Source organism: Zosterops lateralis (genome assembly GCF_965231275.1).
Source record: "Zosterops lateralis genome assembly, chromosome: 5".
Classification (NCBI taxonomy): domain Eukaryota; kingdom Metazoa; phylum Chordata; class Aves; order Passeriformes; family Zosteropidae; genus Zosterops; species Zosterops lateralis.
Genome location: NC_139766.1, coordinates 12,582,293 through 12,608,415, shown reverse-complemented (window position 1 = coordinate 12,608,415; position 26,123 = coordinate 12,582,293). Strand labels below are relative to the sequence as shown.

The 26,123-nt window shown below is 36.6% G+C and overlaps 2 protein-coding genes across 10 annotated transcripts in view; both read right to left on the bottom strand.

The window, feature by feature from the left end:
• The window catches only part of LOC310909974 (janus kinase and microtubule-interacting protein 3-like), a gene marked incomplete at its 5' end in the record, with an annotated part of 29,028 nt that extends 11,705 nt beyond the window's left edge, over positions 1 to 17,323 (bottom strand). The window contains 6 exons of the mRNA XM_083862361.1: positions 6,591 to 6,794; positions 8,394 to 8,471; positions 11,614 to 11,682; positions 14,028 to 14,093; positions 15,024 to 15,077; positions 17,252 to 17,323. Of these exons, the coding sequence (XP_083718487.1) occupies positions 6,591 to 6,794; positions 8,394 to 8,471; positions 11,614 to 11,682; positions 14,028 to 14,093; positions 15,024 to 15,077; positions 17,252 to 17,323 (543 nt within the window). The remainder of the gene's footprint in view (positions 1 to 6,590; positions 6,795 to 8,393; positions 8,472 to 11,613; positions 11,683 to 14,027; positions 14,094 to 15,023; positions 15,078 to 17,251) is intronic.
• A 3,353-nt stretch (positions 17,324 to 20,676) lies between these two features.
• The window catches only part of LOC310909538 (janus kinase and microtubule-interacting protein 1), a 108,538-nt gene continuing 103,091 nt past the window's right edge, over positions 20,677 to 26,123 (bottom strand). For all 9 annotated transcript variants that reach the window (XM_083861474.1, XM_083861475.1, XM_083861473.1 and 6 more), the window contains 3 exons: positions 25,859 to 25,942; positions 22,197 to 22,259; positions 20,677 to 21,053 (listed from right to left, as the gene is read on the bottom strand). In XM_083861474.1, the coding sequence (XP_083717600.1) occupies positions 20,880 to 21,053; positions 22,197 to 22,259; positions 25,859 to 25,942 (321 nt within the window). In that variant the 3' untranslated portion in view covers positions 20,677 to 20,879. The remainder of the gene's footprint in view (positions 21,054 to 22,196; positions 22,260 to 25,858; positions 25,943 to 26,123) is intronic.

Here is a 26,123-nt window from a genome sequence, read left to right as displayed (position 1 = left end):
ATGTAGTATTTATTAGTACACTTGATTAATCTTTTTTAACACTGAGAATCTTTTAATTTATGCAAAAACATACACTGATATCTAACAGAAGAATATCCACAGTCCTATTGCTTTTCATTAGGGAAAACAAATAATTTAAGTCATATTAGATTTATATTTACACAGAACGGCTGTTGAGCTCGAAAGACAAAACACATTCAATATCTTAAAACTGACTCTGTGACAGCCTAGACACATTATCAGGTAGAAAAAAACCCCAGAAGTATAATGTAATATTTATCCAGCACTAAATTTAGATTATTTTATATTCAGATTATTTAAATAACAAATTCCCATGTAGTTAATTATAATGATATATGTATGCATTGTGCCTATGAAAATACACATCCTTAACTTCTGTAACAAACTTCACATACTTTCTTCTTTAGACTTGCCTTTCCTCAGGTCCCCCTGGCTTTTCCTAAGAAACAGGGTATTCAGGATTTCAGATGAGAGGATTTCAGCATTCAAATTCCAGATAAGAGTTTTCTTGATACTAATATTATTGCAAGGCATACAGTTGCTCTTACTTTGAGTAGAACCTCAACTACACCTTGTTTAGGACAAAGAGAGCAGACCTTTCATATATATATATATATATATTAGGTATTACAGCAGTCCTATCACCACCTATTCAGACAAGTAGCATCACTAAAGCAATAAGCAAAGCAGACACAGTTGAAGACTATATGAAGAAAACATAGGCAAACACTGTAAGATGAACACATAGAAATTACTAAAATTAACTCTCATCTGCCATGCATGTCAGCTGTGAGAAATTACAGAACTTTTTCATGATATTGTCATTATAGCAGCAATAATGTGCTGAAAGACTCCATGTTCACTCCTGCATGACAAATCAATATCACAGGTCAACAATGATTAGCCTAATCATGATGTGCTTGATGAATATTGATGACAGTTATACAGCTGTGGTATATCAGATGCTTTTAAGAGTGATTCATGAATATAAAATCGTATTATCAACAGTAATCTATTACATTTTAAACAGCAAAGTACAGATCATTAATACTAAGGGAAACAAAGAAAATTCAGTGGTTACCCTGTGTATACATCTTCATATTGTATGCAAACAGCTAGCACCTTAATATTTGAGATTCAAAATAAAAACATTAAACCATTAAATCTATGTAGCTTTGGAGGGAAAATTATCTGACCCTCCCTAGTTATTATTATAACAAGGTTCATAGTAGTACTTCAACCTAATTTCTAAACTGTTTGACACAGCTGTGAGTTTTTGACCAAGCCTGCCTCTCTGGCACAAGACAACATGGCAGAGGAGGGGTTGTTTTTAAGTTGTCCTCTCTGTCACAAAACATTGGGCTAAATAGGGCAGATTTAAGACGAGGTACACTGAACACAGCATTCTCTCTCCCTCTTTCCCTCCCCCAAAAGCCTTCTCATCAAACATTAAATGTTGGTCAGAAAAAGAACTAAGAAACTTAGTGAAGAGAATTAGTTCATTGTTTCTCAACTTCAAGCAATATTTTGACATTTCAGGATGAAAAAAGATATTGGTGCTTCTGATTTCTCTATGTCCATGAAAAGCAGCACCTGAGGCATTGCACCAGTAGTGAATCCTTCTCTATGGAGTGGCACATGGAGGTCAGTACCTGCTCTGTCCTAAAGCTTTGCCTTCTTCTAGTAAAACATGCAAATAAAGTGGTAATTTCTGCTCTTCTTACTGTTGAATAATCCAATCTAGTCACAGGAGTAAATGCCCTGGTTTAAAGAAAACATAGTCAAATTTTTTACAGCTATATTCCAACTAGTTAAAGCTGGAATTGGATGAGTTCAGAAGTTCATTGATGCCTTATATTCAAGTCTAGAACTGAAGTAATGATTTCTTTCTCTGTAAAACTGAGCTTTACCCAAGTATACTCTAACTCAAGTTAGAATAAAATACACTCAGCTTAGTACAGTACTACAGTACAACTTAAGAAAAAAAAAAATCACACTTTTTGATGACACAATGAACTAAGCTGTCTTTTATCTTTCTTTTTTCCTAACGATTTTATACAAAGATAAGACTCCTCTGGGAAATTATTGGACTATATTAATAAAACCTGTTTTTCATATATCTTCTGACTGGCAACAGCCATTTTTGGAACTGAGTGCATGTCAATCTGCTATCCTTCAAGGATTTTCTGTCTTCTCTTTGGATTTAAAATAACTTCAGATGAAATCAGAATAAATTACATTTCTATAATCAATTTTCTACATGTCTGAATACTGCCAACAGTGCAATTTGAATAAATCTATCCTAATTTAAAGCCTGCTTCTGCTGACTTTCCCCAGTTTCATACTCCAGATGCAGCTACAGTAAAAACCAACAGGAATATATTTTGGTTTTTAATTTGTTTGATTTATATAAATCACAATTTGACATTTAAATAGTTACTAGTTTTAGAAGAGAAGACAATTACAATATATATTTTAAGGTGGACTAACCATGATGCTGTGTGAATTTTACATACTTGGATTTTTTGAGCTGCTCTTGAATTTTTGTTTGGGGGTTTTTATTGTTTTGTTTTGGTTTTGGTTTTTGTTGTTGTTGTTGTTGTTGGGTTTTTTGTTGTTTTGGGGGGTTTTTTGGTTTTTTTTTGGTTTTTTGGGTTTGTTTTTTTTTTTTTTTGAGTTTGCTTAATTAGGAAGTTTATATCACTACTTCAGAAACATGCTGCATTGCTCTGTTTAAAATATCTTTTCTCAGAGATGGATTTTATAGCTACACAACACATTTTTCTCTCTCTCTAGAAGTGATTTAAAGTAAATACATAAGAAATTACTCTTCTTAATAGAACTTCCTAGTAATGACCTTCATATTTTCAAAAAAAGCAGTAAAGTCACACCACTGCACTGATTAGAGCACAAATGTTACTTTTAAATGAAATCCTGCTAAAAATAAACCAGACATTGATTTCTGAAAGGTTGTAATAGCAGTGTAGCACAATGAGACTTTTTTGATGGCAATATCCGCACATGCACTATTGCTGGGAGCAAATATCACAAGCTGCTCATGACAGATTTTTAATTAACATGTTTTACCTCCTCCAAACAGAGAGGATGGTGTAAATCAGAGCACCCTCTCTGACTTAGAGGGAGTACTGCCAACATGCTTCAGCTGAGGATCTGTCCCCCAGCCCTGCATGTTGCACTCTGGATTTAATCAAAGTGTTGTGTGCCTTAACAAGCAGATCTAATCATGCAGTCTGTCTAATTTGGCTCCACAGAGGCCTGGTTTCCTTAATGCACAATGGGTATACATGAATGGTTCCATTTATATACTAATGAACAATAATAATGTGGGGCTATAGATGCCCAAGAAGAACAGACCTAGCAACGTAATACAGAGCCTAACTTCCTAAAATATATTTATTTCACTGGAACAAAGTCAACAGCCAGTGGCCAAGAACTCAAGCTTTTACATGTGGACAAAGAACACATAAAGCAGCACAGACTCATACCTGGGCAGCCATTTACCCATTTCCTTATGCCCATCCCTGTCCCTTTCAGAGAGTCATTCCCCAGGAAGGACATTTACCAGCTCTGTAAAACCAGCACCTCATGCACTAAATCCTCAAAGACCCTGCATGAAGCAATTAATCTATAAGAAACTCTGCATACCAACCTATAGCTTTCACCACATGCCTTACCACTTCTGCACCCTGCACATATGGTCAAGGAGCATTTACAGGCAGGAGGAGGGAACTCTTTCTTCATCATCAGATCTCCTTGAACCCTCACTCTATGACAGAAATTCTGACTCAGGGAGGATTGTTTCCAGCCTGCCAGATAAGCAGAGTTGTTCTTTTGAAGCCCTTGTAACAGGCAGACCAGAGAGTAAGGAAAGCAAAGAAACAGGCCTTCTGAAGTGATTCAACTTCCAAAGTTTCATAGAATTTGGAGTCTTTAGTACATGGTTTCTGTTTCAGGGAAAGTTTGAGAGTGTTTGCAATAAGGAAACTCAGTATTAAGCCTTGCAGGTCCATCACGTTGTCCTATCATTCTCTGTAACCTCCACTTCAGCAGAGGAAGAAGTTGCACATACTGTAGAGGTACTGCAGACTGTAAAATCTGGCTGGGTCTAGACTACTGTTTTGCCAGAACAAAGTGCAGTGAGTGCCTGCTGATGTCACAGTGTCAGCAAAACTTCTCCTGGATGAAAATATAGGAGGGAAAGAGGGTACTTCTCAGAGATGTACTTTACTTAGTGCAGCTTCATCCATTCATTAGGATTCTGCCAGCACAAGTGGGGTTTCATTTGTGTAACATTCAGCTTCTGTCATTTGCTAGTGAGATGAAAGTAATCCAGTGAGAATTAGCCCTCCAATATCCCAGGCAAATTAACTAGCATCTTTGCCTTTGTTTTTCCTGTTTAATAGGGAATGTGGGGGGGGAAGGCATATGTGTATGTTAAAAATAGATGACTAAAATACTTAGATGCTTATTAAGCAGTGGAATTCAGTTTAACATGTCCTGCAGGGCTGTAACATTAGCATGTCTAATGAGATGGGCACAAGAGGAAACTCTAATGACATCCTATAAAATGGATCTGGAGACAGGTACATAAACATCTCCATGGCTAATGAAGCTATGTTTATGCCACCATTTTTGTTTTCCTATGCACTCATCATATTTAACCTTATGATGTAAAGCAATCTGTGAATACATGAACTGGACTAACACAAGATGTGTTCCAGATGTGCATATAAAGTGTTCTAATTGATAGCAAGCAGGCCATGGAACAAATTGGAACAAAATCTAAATTAAACCCCAGGTATGCATAAAATATGGGGTTTTGAGTCCTCTGGAATAACTTTTTCACTTTACAAATCTATTCTTATTTTTTCCTTTCTACTTACCACTATTACATGAGCTCAACTTGGAGGCTTTGCCCAGGTGCCCCAAAAATACGCTCTAACAAGGGACACAAAATGTGTCAAAACACATTCCTGGTGAAAGCGAAGGACCAAACTATATCTAGTCTGATGCTAAAATCTGAAATTTTTAATTATTTAGGTGTAGAGGCATTACTCAACACACAATGTCATACCCATTAAATGTCATTGACAAACAATATTTACCCAACTGAAAAGCATTGTGTTATTGTTCTGAGTAAAACACCAAGTCGGGCTAGAAATTGGACTGCCTGAGAGGCTAACAAAAAACTCCATTATCACTAATTTTCAGCTACACTAATAACATTAAACTAATATCTTCTGTCTTCATCCTTATTTACCAAATTTAATACATTTACTCTCTTTTTCTGACACTCTCAGTGCCAGCTGGTACCTACCAGCTTTCTTCAGCTTTCTGTGCACCATTGTTGATGACTAAAAATAGGTGACACCCATTAAACAAGTTCATCTCCTGCTCTCAATGTTACACATCCCAAACCAAGGGAACAGAGTCAAGGAGTCAAGAAAGGACTTGGAACTCAGAGGTCAGGTCTAGCACTGCCACCATAAGCACTTCCCCCCACTGCAGGATGACAGGAGATGATCACAACAGTGCTGGGTCACATTACATCAGTTTAATCTATATTCATCTACAAAGCCAACCTGAAGAGAGAGAGACTTGGACTAAACTAAAAGCAGTTCTTGCCCCAGCACCTGAATCAGCACCTGAAATAGCAACAGTGTTCTGGACACGTCTGCATAGCACATTTTGGCATCTCCAATATGTGATTTCAGACTTGCACAGAAAGTAGCCAAGCAGTCCTCAAGATCTAGGACATCTGCCTACAACTTCTAGAGTCTACTATAAAGGAGAACCAAAATCCTTGGAAACAATTATTTCAGCTGTAGTAATTAATTAACACCCTGAGACATGCAGCTCTCTTCTTTCACTGAATATTTGCACAAAAATGCTAGCAATGCCACCAATACTAAATAGTAATAAATACTAAATAAGAAATAAATACTAAATAATACTAAATATATTATACTAAATAATACTAAATAATTACCAGGACCCTGCCAAATTCAAGTTGTCAATAATTGTGCTTAAGGAAGCTGTTTGGACAGACAAGGCTTTTCTGAATGAAATTAAAGGAAAGAAAGTTTTTAAAGGCCTCTTAAAAGACTTCCTGAGACTTCCTATTTTTTATTTAAAAGCTATTACAAATAGCTAAAATAAATAAAAAGGGGGGGAAAGTAAATAAATTGGATTCCTGTAACTACTTTTTCTGCCTTTACTCTTTTCATAGTGTTACGCACTAACTTTTTTCTACTTTAGGCCTTAAACCTGCAAAAAGCTCCCACTGGAGTCCTGGGGAAGACAGTGTGGTTGCTCACACATGAAAGGTTGTGCAACAGCACCTTGTGGTGAGACAGTGTTCTGTGTGTGCACCATGCCCCGCACAACCAGATCCTGACACCACACGGCTCCTGGCGCAGGAGCTGTACAGAGACCGGACTGAACACAACTCCACGAGGTGAGGGTGAAGCGATGCTGTCGTACGGGCAGTGGCGGCAACCACAGAGGTAACACCAACACCGAGGGGCAGGAGAGAGAACCGGGGTTACCTGCTGGGCCTGCTGCAGCAGCTCCATCCTCTCGTGCAGGATTTGGGTGTCAAACTCACGGCTCTGCCTCAGGATCTGCCGCCGCACCTTCTCCACCGCCGCCCGCAGATCCTCCCGCTGCGCCTCCGTCAGCGACTCGCTGGCCCGCCGGCCTGGATCCTGCTGCAGGGCATTATACAGCGTGGCCTCCAGCTCCTGGATTTTCTAGTGCAACCCAAATCACACACAGACAGGCTGACGTTTGAATCCAGCAAGCAAACGACCCACCAAGAGCTAGAGGAGAAGGCTAGCAAGCGGAGGCTAAGGCAGGAGGGCAGGATGGACACAGACAAGTTGACAGAAAGCAGCAAGCGTGAGCAGTGAGGAGCATTCCACACAGAGTGCACGCAGCCTCCCAGCACGGACTGACACCCAGGAGATGGGTCCTGTTCTAGCAAACCACTGATCCTTCCGTTTAACAAAGATTCAGAGCATAGGTCTGCATTCGATACCTGATAAAACTCCAAATCCTGATGCTGAACATTACAAATTTAATTAAAACTATCAGATTTCATTCTACTGCAGCTGATTTGTTAAGCCATCCTATAAAATAAAAAAGACCACAGGAAAATCTGTGAACAGAAATCTCGCTCTCCCTCTCAGTGGCCCTAGTGACCTGATATCCACGGCTCACAGTCTACACCAGTGGCTTAGTTCCAAGTTGCCATAAGCAATGAAGGAAGGAACACTTGTATACACTAATCCCTTATCCGTCTCCTGCTGTCTGCCAGATTCCTAACATGATTCTTATGCACTGACCAAAACTGCAAAACTTTGCAAAGCAGAGAAAACAGGAGAACTTCACATTCACATGGAGAATTGCACTCCCGAGAGGAAAGGAAGGAATCATGACAGTGTTTCCTTGATTACTGGGGTTAGTATGATCCTATCAAAAACCAGCATCCAGACCTACAATATTTGGATCAAGAGCATCTGACCACATCCCTTTGGCCCTCGTAACACCTTTGTGAGGTAGGTAATTCCATCCATATTAGTGATGCATAAACAGCTGCACAGAGGTTAAATGGCTTGCCCAAGGTCACAGTGCTAGAAATAGTGCCTGCTTGCTTTTATCCCTGTTATCTGCTCTGAGCACTAGACCTTGCTTCTTCTCTGAAAACATTTTCCACATAAGAAACATTTACAGTGTATAAATAGTGCTTCAGGCTATTCTATTTTGATTTCCCAAAGTCTAACTATTAGCAAAGTTGTGTGTATAATTTTACAAGTTTCTTGATAATTCCTAAGTGTTGTTTAGCCTGAGAAAAGGCAAGGTTGCAGTTTACCTTTTGAAAACAAGGAAGGGTAAGGTTGGATAGGATCACGCAGGAAGGAATTGCATAGGAAGAACAGGCATTCCTGATTTAGGATAGGTTAGCAGCAGTAATACTTACAAATGCTTCAGGAAAAGAAATGCTGGAAAAGTTCTAAAGTAATTTCTGGTGTATTTTAGCAGTCATGTTTTTTTCATATATAAACCAGTTTTTCCCATTCCGGCTGTACCAACAAGAGGTTTGCATATCATAGAATAAAAAATGCAATGCAAAAATGTTACACTTGTGAGTACTATAATCTGTTTCCTAAACTTTTGTTTAAGAAATAGTTGATTTCTAGTACAGCGGGAAAAAAAAAGATATAAAGTAAAAAAATATTTAATTTATAATTAAAAGAAAAAAAAAACAAACAAAAAAAAACCCAACAACAAACCCTGTATTTTATTAGATCTGTTGAAACAGAAAAACTTAATGACTTTTCTTTTCCTACCATGTATGCCTGGTCCAGAGCTTGCTTCCTGTAGTCGAGTTCTTCCTCTAAATAACCCTTCTGTTTACTGAACAGGTCCTGAGCAACAATAAAAACAAGGGAGTGTTTGTTCTTTATCCTAATTCATGAAGAATTATAAATGCTATCATTTTTATGCAAGCTTTCCACTTGAAAACAAAAGAAAACCCATAGCAAATGACCACGTTCATCCTAAGAATATTTGGAATATCATATTTATGATACTAGCACTTCAAATCTGTGTGTCACATTAACAAGTTGTACCTAGACAGCATTGACCTCTACACCAGTGTACAAACCTGCCTGGACCTGACAGAAGTGCACAAAGCAGCAAAAGGTGAGTGGGGATGTACATGCATGTGGTCCAGTAGCTCTAACTTACACAGGGCAAGCCAAAGGAGGGGAAAGAGAAACACAAGAGAGGGCACTTTATGAAAATATCTCATGGAAATATAATGCTTAAGGAAATCATGGGGCAAGCCCTAATTGCTGTTGTCTAATCTGCTCTTCTAGGGAGGAAAGCCAAACATGCACGGCCACAGCTGGGTTCTGCAGCAACATCCCATGACGTGCTACTGAAGCTGAAGTAACAACTCGGTCCTCAGCTTGTGCAGGCAGGAGATTAGTGTGAAACAGGTGAAGTGATGCCCAGAGAGGTTGAGTGAGTAGCTGAGAAGCTGAAGAAGTTTTCAAGATACCTAAGATTTACAGGGATTGTTTACTTCTGTTCTTAAAAATCAAACTGCTCAACTTTCACTGTTATTATATATGAACCCCACAGACTGGGGCTTTGGTGGAACTCAGTATCCAAAACATCAAATTGTTGCCTGATTAGTCCAGCCTTTAGAGTGTTTTGAATCACAGAAACAGAATGGTTTGGGTTGGTAGTGACCTCAAAGACCGTCTTGATCCAACCCTCCTACCATGGGCAGGGACAGCTTCCAGGTTTGATGATAATAAGTAGAACATAAAATAGGTACATAATTTTATTAGCTTTTATTTCAAAGCAGGTTTTCATGCTCAAAAGAATTAGTCATAGAACAAAAAGCAGAAAAGCTTTATTACTGAATTTAATATTTTCTATCACTCTTTTTTCTAATCAACACACTTTTGCGTTTCCTCAACATATAGAATAAATGCCAAATTAAATACATAGGGCTCTTAAGATCACTATTTGCAGCTTTTATTAACAGTATTAAAAAATTCAAATATTGTTGCTCTGGTTAGTTTTATTGGATATGGGAATGCCTCAAAGTCACTTACTTGGCCAAATTTTGCCATCACACATATATGTGACAACTTCTGTGTCAGTTGCCAGTGTAGAACTGGTGAAAGTAGCAACACATAAGACCAGTATTAGAGGATCCAGAGGAACAAGGTGCTATTTCTTCTCTGTATAAGAAGTATAATATTTACTATTAATTTATTTTTTAAACTTGGAGTTCTTTTAATTACCTATTAATTTATATTTAAGGAAAACCCAAAGTTTAAGTCAGGCCTTGATCTTGGGGTTGGAATTTGTTTGGGAACAGATGGCCATCTATTGCTATGATAGCCATTTTAGAATCTTTTGCTCCAGCATATTTTAAATATGCTACTGGGAAGAGCCTCCAGCAAGTCTTGTAGGACATGTTTTTCAACCCTTTGTGGACATCTCCAGAACTCTGTGTTCAGAATTCTGAGTTCAGAACTCTGGAGAATGTGATATGGTATTAGACACCACATTTATGCAACTGAACCCCACCATGAGTACCCAGGTGGCTCATTTTCTGACATGGTTGAATTACAGCAACTGCAAGGCTGTTGTACAGGATGAAACATCACCATGCACTGTGAGTGCACAGCAAAGGACAGGCCTGGTCCTGACTTTCTTACAGGTGTCTGACACCACAGAGGAAGACTGACTTGTCTGAGACTATAAAGTGGGTCAGAGCTACCACCAGACCCCAGAACAGCAGTGCAGCTGCCCTGATCATGTTACTTCTCAAAGGGATAGTAAAGGCTGCCTACAGAAAGCAAGAGGGAAGGAAACAAGAATAGGACCTCAAACCCTTAACAAGGGTTTCAAGGAAAAGTAACCAGTGCTCAGTCCTTCTAAAAGTATCATGCTAGAACATAATTTCTCAACTCATTGAGTCAATCATTAGGGACGCAGATTCTCATATTGCTGTAGATCAAATAGATGCAAGGTCCATCCACAGTAAGACTTGAAAACATCATAGATAATAAGGGGGAAGATAATAGATCAAGTTATAAATCCCCCTATTTTTCCATTTTTCTTTACAAAAGAATCCAGTATTTGTGGTCACTTTCCCTTCCCCAAGCCTTTGTATTTTTTCCATAACAAGACTTAAAAATAAAGAAACAGTAAATGTGGAAAGTATCTTATCTATGTTAAAGTACAATTGGTATGACAGGTTACACTCAACAGAGAACACAGTCTGAGCACTTCTATTTTTGTTTGTGGCTCAAACATACACTTCTTCAGTGGCCCTGGGCAAATCACTTAACCTCCCTGTCTCATTGTCCCATTCTTTAGGATGAATGCAATGCTGCTTATTTATCTACCTGTAAAAGGTGTGGTGAGGATTAATCAGTGTTTGGAACACCATTTGAAGATGTGAAGCACAGCATGCAAGGTAAACTAATAAAACCAAACACTCCTTCTAAAACTGTTCAACATATGGAAAAACAAGGTCAGTTCATTCTTCAAGACAGAACTGCTCTTTGAGAAAACATTCTGTCTTTAGGCATAAAGGCCGTGGGGCAAGAAAGGTCATCTGGAGTAAGAGGTCTTGACAGCTTGTCTAGAAGCTGAGTACCAGAGAGCAAAGAAATACCCTTGCCAATTCTCCCAGTATTACCCCAACATTAAAAAGTTGATGCTGCTGCCTGACAAATTAATACACAAAGAAAGCACAGAGAAAATTTCACACTGTTTGGTTAATGTGCTCTCCAGTTATGACTTTGTGCCCTATTTGTATATTTTTTGCTATTTTTGTTCTATATAGATTTGAAAGTTCTGTCTCACCCCAAAGAATACGTGCAATAGATTGTTCTAGAAACCACTTGCATATTTTACCATGAAGCCATCTCTGTTAAGCAGAGAAAGGCAGCAAACCTTCCTGTGATGAAATATATGCACATTCCCTTGAGGTGAATTTTAGCTAAATGAATTATGCTTTTAGCTATTGTTTCTTACCTTTTCATTCTCCAGGTCTAACATCTTCTGTGTCAGTGCAGCTTCTGTCCCCTCTATCTGTTTCAACCACTACAGCAGTGTGAAGAGAAAAAATAAAAATGGAACACAGATTTTGAAAAGGGTTCTACCAAACATTTTGCAAGTTTGTTGCCAGCACTTGCAGGCATATGCTCCTCCCATGCTATCTATTCACTCTGAAGACACACACGAATAAACCAGTTGTGAGAGCACAGGCAGACTGGAGGACTGCAGAGACACACTAAAGACTAACAATTGGAGGTTGCTTTCCTACAATAAGTTAAATGGGGTTTTCCTCCGTAAAGTTCAAGAAGATAAATAGACTTGGGTCAAGAATGCAAAATCAACCTGATTGTTTCTTACTCAAATGCTTGTTGGCCTGATTTGTGAAACCATCATCTCACTTCAGGCCTCCAGTCCCGCATTTTTCCAGAGGGCAATTAAAACAAAAGACAAGGTGAAAAACTCAACAATTACTTCTGCAATTTGCTGCACCCTTTGTGGGAAGAGGGTCACTTGTAAAACACTGGTAATGTGGAGGGAGAAATAAAAGACAGACAGACAGAAGCTCTTGTAGTTGCTACTATGAATCCCTTACCATTATGGTGACATTCAAAACAATCAGAATGAAGAACAGCCACTGCATTCCAAAGGCAAAAATTACACACTGTAATAGCTAAATGCATGGATACAAGGTTCTTGCTTAATTACTAACCATCACCAGATTATGTTAAAATTTCCATTTAAGTTTATTGGAATGGATGGGAACGATCAGTTCTGAATTATTGCATTTCACTTCCCTACTGTCTTCAATAAGAACCCATGACTAACTCACAGAGTGCAGATTTGCCACTCATAATTATCACTTTCTTGAAAAGCCTTGTTTACTAACGCTGGACTACTCATCTGCTTTAAGTCTTTTGGTAACCTTTGCACATCAACTCATTTAATTTAGTGTTTTGGTGAATTCATTAGGCCTCAGACTCAAAGGAATTAATGACATACTAGCTTTTTTCCCCAAGATTTACACAGGAAGTTTCAAACATAAGTTTACAACTTATGAAACATGAATTCATTATTTCATCATTTTGAACCTTCCACTATTTAAGAAACGGATGAATAAAAACGGAACTTTGTTTTATCTGCTCAGCAGGTTAGCTTTCTACAGAAAAAAATTAACAGGAACACCATATTCCCCAGAGATTCCATTTTCACCATCTTTGTTTTCCTCATTTCGAAGGTGACAAGGTGAAGATATTCCTAAGGAAAGCCTCACCTGGATATTCAACAAGACTGTGGGCATTCTGAACCTCTGAAATCAATGGAAAGGGGAAATCCTGAGCATCTCTCACAGCTACCCTCAATCAAGTGAAGGGTTATTTGCAAAAATTAGAGATCTAATTTTTTAAAAGGTATGCAAGTGATACGCAAAAAAAATTTGATTCTGATCTTACTATGTCTGATAGCCTTCCAAGAACCAAGGGGCACAGGAGACACAAACAGTATTTTTTGGAGTCTGAATCTTAGCCCTTTATAGTGGGGTTCTTCCTCTTTCATTTTTTGGATGTGAAGTGCTAAAATCATTACCTTCTCTTTTAATGCCACAACACCATAGGGATTTTAGCACTTTTCCCCATTTTTATTTTACTTACAGTAATTACTCATTTAAATTAATGATTATTAAATTACCTAATGTAGATTATTTACTTTAAGGTATTTAGATAACTAGATTATCAGAATGATATCAATTAAAGCAATTATTAAAATTGCTCAAATTTTAATTTAAAATTTGATTCTGAATTTCAACAATACATCAGGAAAGATTTAATGGAAGCATATGAAAAGGATGCAGAGAGATCCTTCAGAGAAATATGCAAATCTTTCTTTGTTCTAAATGTCACCCCTTTCATATACAGATTATATTCTCTGGAAGTAAAGAACTAGCCATGCAGAAATTAGTGACCTGATTGATTACTTATCTTGTGCAAACTACTTTTTTTCTATGTCTACTAATTTACAGAGGAAAGGACCATTGACTACTCTGAGCTTTTTCAGTCATCCACAGAAATGAGCCCAAAAGGGACCATGGGCACCCTACAGAGGGGACCTTACAACTGTTCCCAGAGCACTGAGGACACCAGCATTTCTGGGAATGAAGCCTCTGGTGTTAAGTGGATTTTTAGTACTTTATGCTAAGGGAATATCTCCAAAACATGTTTTTATTTTTAAACTGGGTTTCTTTCTTAAGTTTGGCTTTACCTCAAGACATCATAGTCACAACATTCACGTAAGGATGAATACATGCTCCAATCCAAATGACCTGAACAGGAAAGCCATGCTTCCCTGGAAGTTATGAGGTCAGTTTTTAGCAGAGAAAAATATTTACTGAATTCTACCTTTTCACAGAGGGAAAGCACAGTCCCAGCTTGGATTATTGCAACCTGCTCTTCATTCCTCAAATTCTAAAATACAAAAAGATGCATTTTAAATTGGATTAAAAATTCATCCATTTACACAAGCAGTACGTTTTAACCATACTTCAAAAAATAAATCAGTTATAACATTTAGGAATATAGACATGACCATAAAGGATCCCATGATTGAAAGTACTGAAAATTAAACCAAGGATGCTTAGTTCTACTCTATTTCAGCATACCAGCCCCACAACACCTTTTCAACAGATGATTCAATGAAACAGATTATTCAATGAAAATTAAGTGGTTTCAGTCAGGGATTTTGCCATTTTTTTCCTGGTTTTGCCACTTCACTGGACTAAGCCTTGCAGCAAGTCAATCTCACCTTCATGCACTTCAGACTTCCAATTAAGGAAAAAAAAAGCAAAAAGTAAGTGCCATAGAAACCTCCACAGGACTTGCAATATAACATGCAAATCTAGAACTTAAAACTAGTATCATAAGGATCTCAATCTGTTAAATCTAGCTATAAACTGGACTCATCTCCCTGGATGTTTGTGCCCCAAATGTGTGACTAAGGTTTTATACTGTATTTAGCAATAAAGGGGAAAAAGGGGAGACAGTTATCTTTCTCCCAGAAAACCCATTCCATTACTACTCAACAGGGATCATTCAACTTAGTCTGGCTTTGACTTCTGTTTTGCATCTTTTCACTTTGCCTATTACAGTGCCTATTTTCTGTATCCATCAGTCAAGACCAAATCCTACCTTAAAAAAATACTCTTTTCACTACCATCAGTTTAACAAAAAATTTTATGTTGTAAAAGCCATTCCTAACCATTCATATTCTTTATACAAATACAGGCATGTCAAAATCACCCTTTGCACTGTCTTGGACGTTAGTATCTGCTGTGGAATAAGAAATGCTTTAAATTAACCATGAAACTCAAGGTACATTTAAAAGTAAAAAAGTGTTACCCCATTATCTCCAAGAATATCTAGCTTCTTCATAAGTTCAGATATATTCACATCCTGAAAAAGATGTTGAACACTTATTTTTTATGAAGTAGGTCAGAAACAGTTTTTATATGCTACATTTTATGTACCTGTGATTCACTTCTGTGTATGAAAAGATTTCAAATGTAAGTGAAACACAGTTTTGCATCACAATTATAAAAGTAATTACTGATACTTTAAGATAAAACCAAAACTTACTCTCAATTATAACTAGCAACCTGGATGTCTGTGCATGAGGGCAGAATGTTCCTGTATCATTCACACTTATCATGCTGCTAATTTGTACAGAGGAAAGATCAAAACTGATAAACAAGAGAAAGGGCTTAAAAGACTTTTTTGTTTGTTTGGAGTGGAGCATCAACCACATCAAGCTAGAGAAGTTAAAAGGACAGAGAGCATGAACAAATAATTGCTAAGAAGGTTTGCTTGGTAGTTTGATTTTTATTTTCTTTGTTAAACAAAACCATGGAGTTTCAAATCAGCCTTACAGTGCCAGAAGAGAACGTGCACAGTGGACTGAACATCCTCCTCCAGACATTATCAGCTCATAATCATCTTTCTGATTAGAAAGCCACATTTCTCTGCCACTCAGCTCTCAGATAATCAACTGAACAAGCCACTGAAATGAAGAAAACCACTCTTCTGATTCAAAAAAGAGAGGAGTAAGTTAATGGAATCACATAATCATAGAATATGCTGAGCTGGAAGGGACACATTAGGATTACTGAGCCCAGCTCCTGGCCCTACACATCATCATCCCCAAGAGTCACACCATGTGCCTGAAAGCATTGTCCAAACACTTCTTCAGCTCTATCAGGCCTGGTGCTGTGACCACTTCCCTGGGGAGCCTGGGCCAGTGCCCAACCACCAGGAGTGAAGAACCTTTTCCAGATAAAATTCACATGATGTCTGTATTTAACACTGTGCCAGGATCCATTCCTAGGCCTCAAAACTCTAGGTTTAAAAAGTTTTTGGAAAGGGTCATGGAATGGTTTAACCAGAGGTAATCTTATTTTCCTGAACTATCCCAAGTTTGGTTTGCAAGTTAACATGGACCAGGGATAATTTCCAGTGACAACCTGTATGCAGTCATGCTATTTGAAGGCAGGAAGCCTTGAGAGCATGGGAATAGACTTGTTCATATTAGTCCAAAATGCTTAATACACATACATACAGCAAAAGAGCCTTGTTAAATGCTGCCACCCTCAACTGCCACTCATACTCAGCACTTAGAAGAGGCCAGCATGTCACAGGGCCATGAGCGGTGTTCAAGTTTTTCTATCTTGAGAAGTCCCTTTCCTCTCTTTCCAAAAACTTCCCAAATGCTACATGAGCTATTTCACTGTGCACATCACTAAGTCTGGGATGTTGCAGATCCTAATACACTCGTGTTTGGATCGATATTAAAAACAAAACTATTGATTATGATCAGCATGGACAAGGCTGAACAGAAACTTCTTTAGCCAACAAGTTACACTACTGAAGAAAGGAATTTACTAAGACTTGCAAGTTCTTGCATCTATTGAGCCAGAAATAATCATTCTAATAACTTATTTCTATATGATGCATAAAGGAAGAATCAGAAACTCAGATTTTGCATCATTCTGGAATCTACACTGCTACTGATGGTTAATAATTTTGAAAAGAACTGAAAACAGATAAAAGGTCAACTATTTCAGTCTGCCCATATTAGGTGACTGCCCCACCTTCCAGGTAAGAGAACTGAGAGGCAAATTGAAAAGAATCCACCTGTTAAGGCGTATCACAGATGACAGTGGAAAGAAATGGGAATTATGGATCCTGGTACACTGTAGCTGCTACAGCCAACATGAAGAATAGAATAACAGGTAAGCTAAAAGGGGCTTTGGCTCTGTTTGTAGGTGATATGCTAACTGATGACTCTTGGTGTGCTTTGGGAGATGAGTATCCGACCAAATCCGTAGGTAAGAAGCAGCTTTTAACTCTTTTCTTTCAGACTACTCAGCCTTCTAAAAAATGCAGAGACAATTTCCATTTATTTCCTCTAGAGATCATGCTGTGCTCATTAAAGCACTGAATAGCAACAAGCCTCCTACAGGAGGACTTGTAAACACAACTAAAAATTTGACCATAAATCACTAGTGAGTGTCACTGAGATTATGCTTTAGTTACTTGTAGAGAAGTTACCCTGGCCTGTTGTGCAACATTACTGATAACACAAGTCTGAATTCAATCTTAAGTGAACCAGCATGCAAATCAAGTTGCACAAATAGCCTGTTCATGGGGGACCAGGAATGAAAAGAGTAACTCTTGCTTCCTTTTATCAGAAGGTAATCAGGGGGAATCCTGATGTTTATCTTGCTCTTTTTCTAAGAGTTCCACCTATCTGAATGAATTTTGGGTCAGGCACTTCAAGGCCCTGGCCTTGGCAAATAACTTCAGCATATTCATTCAACAAAGAGAAGCCTTCAATTAAATTGAGTGTAAATTAAGGACTGAATGTCATATTTCTGAACTCAGATGAAGACATTTAATATCATGAACCATGTACTGTAGCAAGCCTGACAATAAATCATATCAACATCCACATTCTTCCCTAGACCAAATGTAAATTATATTGATCAACCAGCCTTCAGTTTCACTGAGGAGCTCCTGAGAGGACCAGATCATAGTCTTATAAAACCATTTCCCCAGTTAGAAATATCTTTTCTTATTAATTTGTTTGTTTGCATTTTCTTCCCTGGTATCAAACCATTTGTTTGGGTACTAGTCTGATCATTCAAGAAAGGCTCCTAGCCATCCAATTGTTTCTAGTGCTCTGAATATACCTTTATTCCTTCCTGATGGCAGAACAGTTGAAGTGCACTTCCATTGTTTTCAGGGAAGTTGGTTATATGAAGATTAAATGCTGGTGACCTTCGCTCTCTCTCCTGAGGAAAGATTTGTTTAAAAACAACATTTGTGATTATGTATTAACATTTACTCCCCACCTTCACAAAACATACTTGTGTATTAAAAAGGCAGATTCCTGCTCTCATTCCAAATCTATTCTACTTCCTCTTACTTTTACTGTATTTGAAGAATTTTGGCTAAATACAAACACAGTGTCAGCTGCCAGCTGATTCCATGCACAGTTTCTGCACAGCTACCTGATGCTCCCCAGATGCAGAACCCTTGGAACACTGGCTCTAATTGACTGGAGCCCTAAAGTACTCTGCAGGTTTTTATGTTGATTATAACCTTCTTTAACTGTTGTTTTCTTTCATGGAACAATAAAACAATTTAGAAAGAAGAATCTGCAGAGAAAAAAAAAATAAACTCTGTCATGAAATAGTATTATCAAAGATTTTCTCACTAAAATTAAACCTGTGTGCCTGTTCCCTGTTTGTTCTACAGTCTACCTTCCTTTAAGAGCATCTAAAACCCCCATTCATATTCACTCCACAAGCCAGGATGTCAGAATATGTTCAAAGGCAGCACTATTTTACAGTTATAATGTTCTTTGTGCCTAAACAAAAAATTATAAAATCCCATTTATCTAAAGCTACAGTATATCTAAAAATTAACTAGTCCATGTACATAACTTCCGCACATTTCTTCAAAATACCAACCTATTATTTCTTCAGAAGGCAGAAATAACATAAAATAATAAGCAATTTTACCTAAATTCAGTTTTAATGTGCCTGTGAAAAATGACTGGACTGAAGGCTCTGGGTGACTCTGGACTGAATTCTCTCTGGCCATGAGAACATGAGCAAGAAACACCAGATTTCATCTCCATATTATAAGGGGATGCTTTGGCAACATGAGCTTTCTTCTAGAGAAAACTACTACAAATATTTTAGTTCCTATGACCATCCATGTATTAATCCATTTCCTAAATCACAAATGAGGTGCTTTAACTGATATGGCAGGCTGGCTGCTTCCATTCACTTAAGCAAGTTACAAAGCATGGCAAATCTTGTTCATTAATTAGGTTAAACCTAATTTGAAACTACAATGTAGAGAGAAAATTCTCTGTAGTCTATGCAATCTTCTCCCTCGGAGGTTTTGTTTGAAATAATATTTACATCAACAGTCTAATTCTGGGCTTTAAAAATGACTGTTGTAAGCCGAATCCAGAACTTTAATTCTTCTCCAAATTCAGTCTTGATTTTTGATATTAAAAATTCATCAGTTGCTTTAGCATTCAACTTACCTAAACTTGCTTGCTTTAATTGATAAATAGATGTGTTTTATACTTTACCTATTTTTCATCTGAAATAACTGCTCTAAAAAATACTGTCCTGATTACCAGAAGAACTGATGGTTTCCCTGAAGCACTGCACTGTCAGTCACATTTGTGTCTACAAGCTTGTCTACTAAGGAAATTTTTTTTTCTTGCAATCACACAAAAATACTTCCATTGTTATTCTGTGAAAGAAGTTTTCTAAGCTTTGGCACATGACAAAACCTTACATGACATACTGAGCTGTTTTTGATGTGATTCTTCTATGTGAAAAATACATTCATGAAGGATGTATTAAAGAATAGCTGTTCCTTCCTTAAGAAACCTTTTTCGGACAGTTTTACTTCTAAGAACACTCACACTTTAGGACACAATTTCTAGTGCAATGGCCAATTCAAATGCTAAATTATTCTCTATTTTACTTTACAGTTCTTTAATAAAATATAAAGACCTGTATTAGAAAGCATATCTATTTTTCTGAACATCTACTGAAATTCTAATAACCTAAATTCATGATTTTGAATATAATGGGCTACGAAATCAAAACATATGGTTGACAAAGGATGAAAAAAAGATTAAGAAATGTCAGACAAAAAGAACGTCCACATAACAGGAAGACATGACGTTTTCATCTTTATCAGAAAAGATACACATGCCAAGATTTTTGGTGAAACGTGCTAGGTGATAAAAATGGAGGAGTGACAATGACAGGTTTCTCAGAGAGTTTATTCTAAGCAATGTTAAGAATGCTGGTGATCTTTGCAACTGAACAATGTGTCATCAGGCAATACAACCATGTGACAGCTGTGCATCACACACAGATACTTTGGTGTTACTAAATTCGACATGAGCCCAATTTGTGAGGGGATGAGAACTGTTGCTTTCAATTGTAATCACAGGCTACACGTTCAAAGTGTTAATTACAAATAATTTTGCTTATTTTGTTTATGCAAAGTATAGAATTTGTTTGCTGTAGGCAACATATTAGTTTAAAATACAGAGGTTGTATTTCTGCTTTACCACTTTTCTTTTGTGTTGCCAGAGGTTTCTGGGTTTTTTTTATTTTTCATTGACTGAAGCCAATTATTTCCAGTCCATGATTACTTTAAACCATGAGAAAATGGATTTAAGGTAAGAGGAATTCTTTGGAGGTGCTATCAAAATGTGTTCTTTTTAAGATAAATTTACTTCATATGAATGTTGTCAATATTAAACCAATGTAATTTAAAGCAATTATACATTGATGTGATGGATGTGTCAGATCTTTAGTCAGATCATTGCATGCAAGATGTGAGAAGGTGTGTTAATTTAATCAATGCCAGCCAAGGCTGTAGTATACATACCAAGTGATTTTACATGCAGGAAAGGAGCAGTTATGGAAATGAAACAAATAAAAAAGGCAAAATATTGCAAAACAAAATATTTTATTAAATGAAAACAAAACTATATGCAATTTATATTAGCTATATTACATCTTTATAAACATTAGTGAGCATTCTCTCCAAAACATATTAAGGCAGTGGCATCAATTTCATTATTCCAAGATACAACATTTAAAAAATAGGTACCTAAGTGACTTCCCTTAAACATGCACCAGACATCAGTAATCTTTACAGGAATTTCAGCTTGGGTTCAAACATAATTTCTGCTCCATTTGAGAGTTTGCAACAGAGAGAATCTCTTACTTCAAGCTCTAGCACTCTGAATTCTAACAGCTCATTCTGGTCTTTTGCATCTTGCATCTCATTCTTCAGCTGATGCTCTTCTTGTTCCATCCTGTAAATCTGTGAGACAAACACAACATGGTAAAACCCTGTAAGCGCTAGAAAAGATACTGCACAGTTACAGGGGTTTAGACAAAACTGTTAATCATTTCCATTTTTTTATTACACATCAGGCTGTGTCCTGGAGATAAAAAGGAACATCACATCAGAAAGTATTTCTGAGAATTGTCAGCAGAAAATGGTCAATGTTCTCTTAGAGTAATAATCTGGAAGTAGGATAAAAGTGATAGGGATATTGTATCTAAATAAGTTAAGTAATTGAAGTTTTCTTTTAAAATCCAGCAAATGAAACTGAATTGCATTAACATTTGGGTAGACTGTTCTCATTGTCTTTGCCTACATCTAATTTTTACACTATATGAAAGACAATAATAGAGTGGTTTTAATGACTTTTTTTTAATTTGCCAGAATTTTGCCTTGGTGTACTAACAATGACAAAATAGAAATTCAATACTGGCTATTAATTGTGCCAACTAATAGCTTTGGTCTACTGTCTAGTTTAACTGGGTGATCTTTTTCTTTGTACAGAACTAAACAGAAGTGTAACATTTGGCACAATGTACTTCAGCATTTCTAGTGCCCATGTAAGTGTCCAAATAATTTAACCTGGCTGTAGGTATTTTTAATCATGATTTTTCATTTGGTTATCTTATTTGTATTGTATTAATATGAAGCTACTAATTAACAAAACTAGTTCTTTGTCTTCCTAAGTTGACCAGCCAACTTTCCCACTATCAACAAAGAACAATGCAGATGCTCAGCTCCGACAGTTAATATAATAAGCCTTGAATCAACCAGTATTATTTAATGTGTGGAAAAAAAACTATAAAAACGTTGAAGGAAGCAGGCAATTTTGTTAGTGGTCAGGACAATAATAATCTTTGTGTAACTGTGTATTTTGTTGGACACTAGTAACCTCAGCCAGCCTGGGATGTACTGGTGACTCCCCATGGAAGTCCACAATAAAAAGCTGCTTCGATTCCTGAAGAATATAAAGGTCTATTGGTACTTTAAACAGAGATTTTTATTTAAATTTCTGTTTCTGCTGAGAAATAAAGCAATTTCATGCTGATTTTATAGTACTTAGTGCATTCAATTTATTTTACAATAAAGGGCAACCATGGTGAAAATATTCCCACTTACCTTCTCTAGTAACTCCTGATTTGTTCTAATTAACAGCTGCTTTTCTTCTACCCATTTTGAGTCCTGAGAGGAAGAAGAAGATTGAAAATACGTATGTTTTGTTAAACAAGACAAATGAATGACTACAATAATTAGATTTCAGGCATCATTTTACATTCAAGTATAAAATGGTCACACATTGAAAAATAAAGCTATCATAAATATTTCAAGGATGTACAGCATTTTATGCCACAGTGAAAATAAAAGTTTTTTCCTTTCCTGTATCAGCCTTTTGTTTCCAGCTAGTATGAACTTTTAAATCTTTACATGTAGCAATTGTGGGTCACCGCCGTTATATACTTTATGTCATTTTAAAAACATTCATTTACTCAGCTGAACTCAAAACTATTGCTTTCCACTGCAAAGGTTTGGAAACTTTCTTGCAAAATCATCCCATTTTAAGTACTGCAATACAAATCCAAAGGGAGAAAGGGATGAAAATGCTTTAATTACCCCAAACGACCAAAAAGAAGCTTCAGCAATATAAAGTTAATTACCCTCTGCTAAAAATCTGAGAGTCTGGCTAATACACAGTGTTTGTGACATGAAATTCAAGGCTGTGGAAGAAAGGAAGTTATGCAAGACTATACTCCATTTGGAAACTGTATTTCTAATTAATCACTTGTTCCAAAACACTTCTGCCCCTTTACGTTTTTCCATGGCTTCAACATGCCTCATCAAATACCCCTTTAAAGAACCAAGCTACAAAAACTCATGGCCAGCCTTAGCTGGACTTTCCTATTTAATGGATTTTAACAGCCAAATTTGCTCTTGTTTTCCTGGAGAGAAAACTATTTACATAACCTTGCAAATGCTGCTCTAAAAAGTTTATTAAAACAATATCTAACACTTAATAAGCCATACTAACTCTAGATCAAATTATCTTCGAGGGATGATTATTTAAAATCTAAATGCCTTTACTAAAGTAATAAGGATGATGCATTCTTTTTCACAAAGGTATTTGCACACTGATGTTGCACAAGGAATCAATGAAATCTGCATATCCCAACCCATCAAATATCCTTGAAATGTCAATCTAAAGTACTATGATATTATATTCCATCCAATTAGCATTTTTTTAACATTTTAGTTTTTCTACTTACTGTCTACTACAATTTCATATTGTACTGTTCTCTCTCCCTTTTTCCACTCATACACAGAAATGCATTTCATGTAATAAAGAAGCTCTTCATGGTTGTGATGTTACAAAAATAACATACTAAATGAGTACTGAAAGGCATTACACTTGTCAAAAATTTTTGAGGCAAATGAAAGAAATGCTGAAAATAAAATCTGGTATTTAGTTTAGTATTTAACTAGCATTTTGCTAAGGTCAAGGCATGAGGAGTTGCATGCACAGACTTAGGACAGATATCCCAATGCAGGGAAATGGTAAACATACCCACATGGTAAGGTTCAACAGCTGTATAAGACCTGCAGCTTCAACTACTCCAGTTCACACAAGTAAAAAAAACAGATTAATCTGCTCTATTGATAATAAATTTCTGCATCTTTCTTGATGGAGTCTAACTACACTTTGTGAGAAAACCTGAACTCCAGCAGAACTGGACTTACACACCAGGTCACTGAGAGAGTTGGGCACTCATCCATCTGGCACATTGCATACTCCAATATTTTTATATTTATTATTTACTATTACTAATATGTTTAAAGAATTTCTTCACTTAATATAAAATTTCATATGCATGCACCTCAATGTGCCATGCAGAAATGGATTGTTAGTTTTGTGTTACTTCTGGAGGAATACTGACAGGTCCAGCCAGAAGATCAACAAAAGCCATTGACAGTTACTTTGAAATTACACATAAATTGTTATAAACCAACCTTCACATAATTTTTTAACAATAAGCTTCTAATCTCATGCTTTGAAATTGACTGCAGGAAATTTTCTGGAATAATACACTTGGATCTTTTGATTCATTATTTTCTTTATAAACACACTTTAGGGGCTGGCTCCCAGAATGAACATTCCACAATTTTTATTAAATCATCATCACTACCATCTAAATGACAAAGTAATAATAAAATAATTGTTTAAAAAAATCACATAGTGCACAAAGAATTCAGTTTATCATCACAACCATTTATTTTTTTGACTGTAAATACTAACAGGTCAGGTGCTAAAGCTCCCAGGAGAACACTGTGATCCTCTGTGTGGAAAACTAATGCTCAGTGTACAAACCAGCCCACTAGAAACAACATCATAGTGCTCCTTGTCACATCCCTGTTCACCTTCTCAGGATTACTAAGAGATACAAAGTTGAAAATGTGGTTCTGAATCTCAAAGTGATAACTAATTAAATTCTAATTTCCAGATATACCTTTTTGATCTCTTGCAGAAAAGATCACATATGTAATTCATTACATGGGTATCAAAATTCATTTATCTTATTTACACACACAGTACTTATATTATACACTGTACAGTCAACTATCTTGTTAATGTTTTCAACTACACAGCAATTTGCCCACAACATCTTTTTCATCAACAAACCAAAATTGCAACAGTAGATGCTTGAGATTCATTTCTTCTTCTAGAAGTTCAGTGGGTCATCATTTTGAGATTGACAACACAGTCTCAATTTTTAGTAATATTGTATTTATATGAAAAGCACTAAGCAAATTGCAATCTATGTGGAAGCTAGCATAGATGATTTTTGTCCTTAATTTGAATATGGTTACCAAACCTTTGCACTGATACAGAATCTTACAGGAAAATTCTCTTACAAAGAATAAACCATAAAAATAGTGTAATCGTTCATTTGGCATTATATGTAGGTTGTGTTAACTGCTACAACATCATCAGTCTTTGAAAGATATATCTATAGCTAGATCTATAGCTAGGTCTATCTTACTACTATAAGCTACCTGCAAACTTAAATTCTTATTTCAAAAATAAAGCATAAAAGAACATCTCCCCAGTTTCTACTGTATGTTCTAGCAGTCACACAATTGCAAGCAAATGCATGCTCATAACTCTTAATCAGACTTCCTGAGGACTCTAGACAATATTAAATATGCATCAGTAAACGCATCTTTAGTGAGTATTTACATATATTATATACACTGAAGGCCTGATTTTACTCTGATGGTTTGGGACTCTGAAAGCAACTGGGTCCTCTGAGACTTTAAACCCAGGAGAATAACACAGAAAGTGGCTTTCAGTAACCTGACAGGCTCAGTGTTCATAACTCTAGTGTGTCTAGAAGTTGTGGGGTTTTTTATTTTTTTTATTTGGTGCACATCAAAAATATTTTCCAGTAGAAATATAGAATATTTATTTTATTAAAATTTATTAAAAATAATAACAAAATGGAAAAGAGGAGAAAGCCCTGCACCAAATCACACTGGGAACAGAATATGCATGTACATGTGATTATTTTGACACTATGCTTTAGTGTATTATGTGTTAGAAAATGAGACTGTAATGATGTTTTCTTGGACTGTAAAATTCTTTCCTTTATTTAAGCAATCTAATGCTGCAGTAGCAATTAAGCTGCATCATTCACACCAACACACCAGTAAGCAACGAAGATGGCAAGGGCACCACTGCATGCAATGGAGAACATGATGTGGTAGAGGACATTAAGAGAGCCTTTTACCTGTCCTTTCTCCATTAGAGCTTTCTCCAGGTCCTCAATTTTTGCCTGACACCTGAGAAGATCAGCTTGCAGTTGCTCACGAGTCTGGGGTGGGAGGGAGAAATCAAAAGTAAGTATTACTAAAAAATCTACTATTTTATGGGTTGTGCCGTCAGCTTTTAATGGTTTTCATTAAAATAGTTGCTTTTGTGTTTATGTTACAAAATATTTGAAGCTGCTAGTTTAATAGGATTTTTCCTTCCTTGCCTAAAAAGATGTTAACATA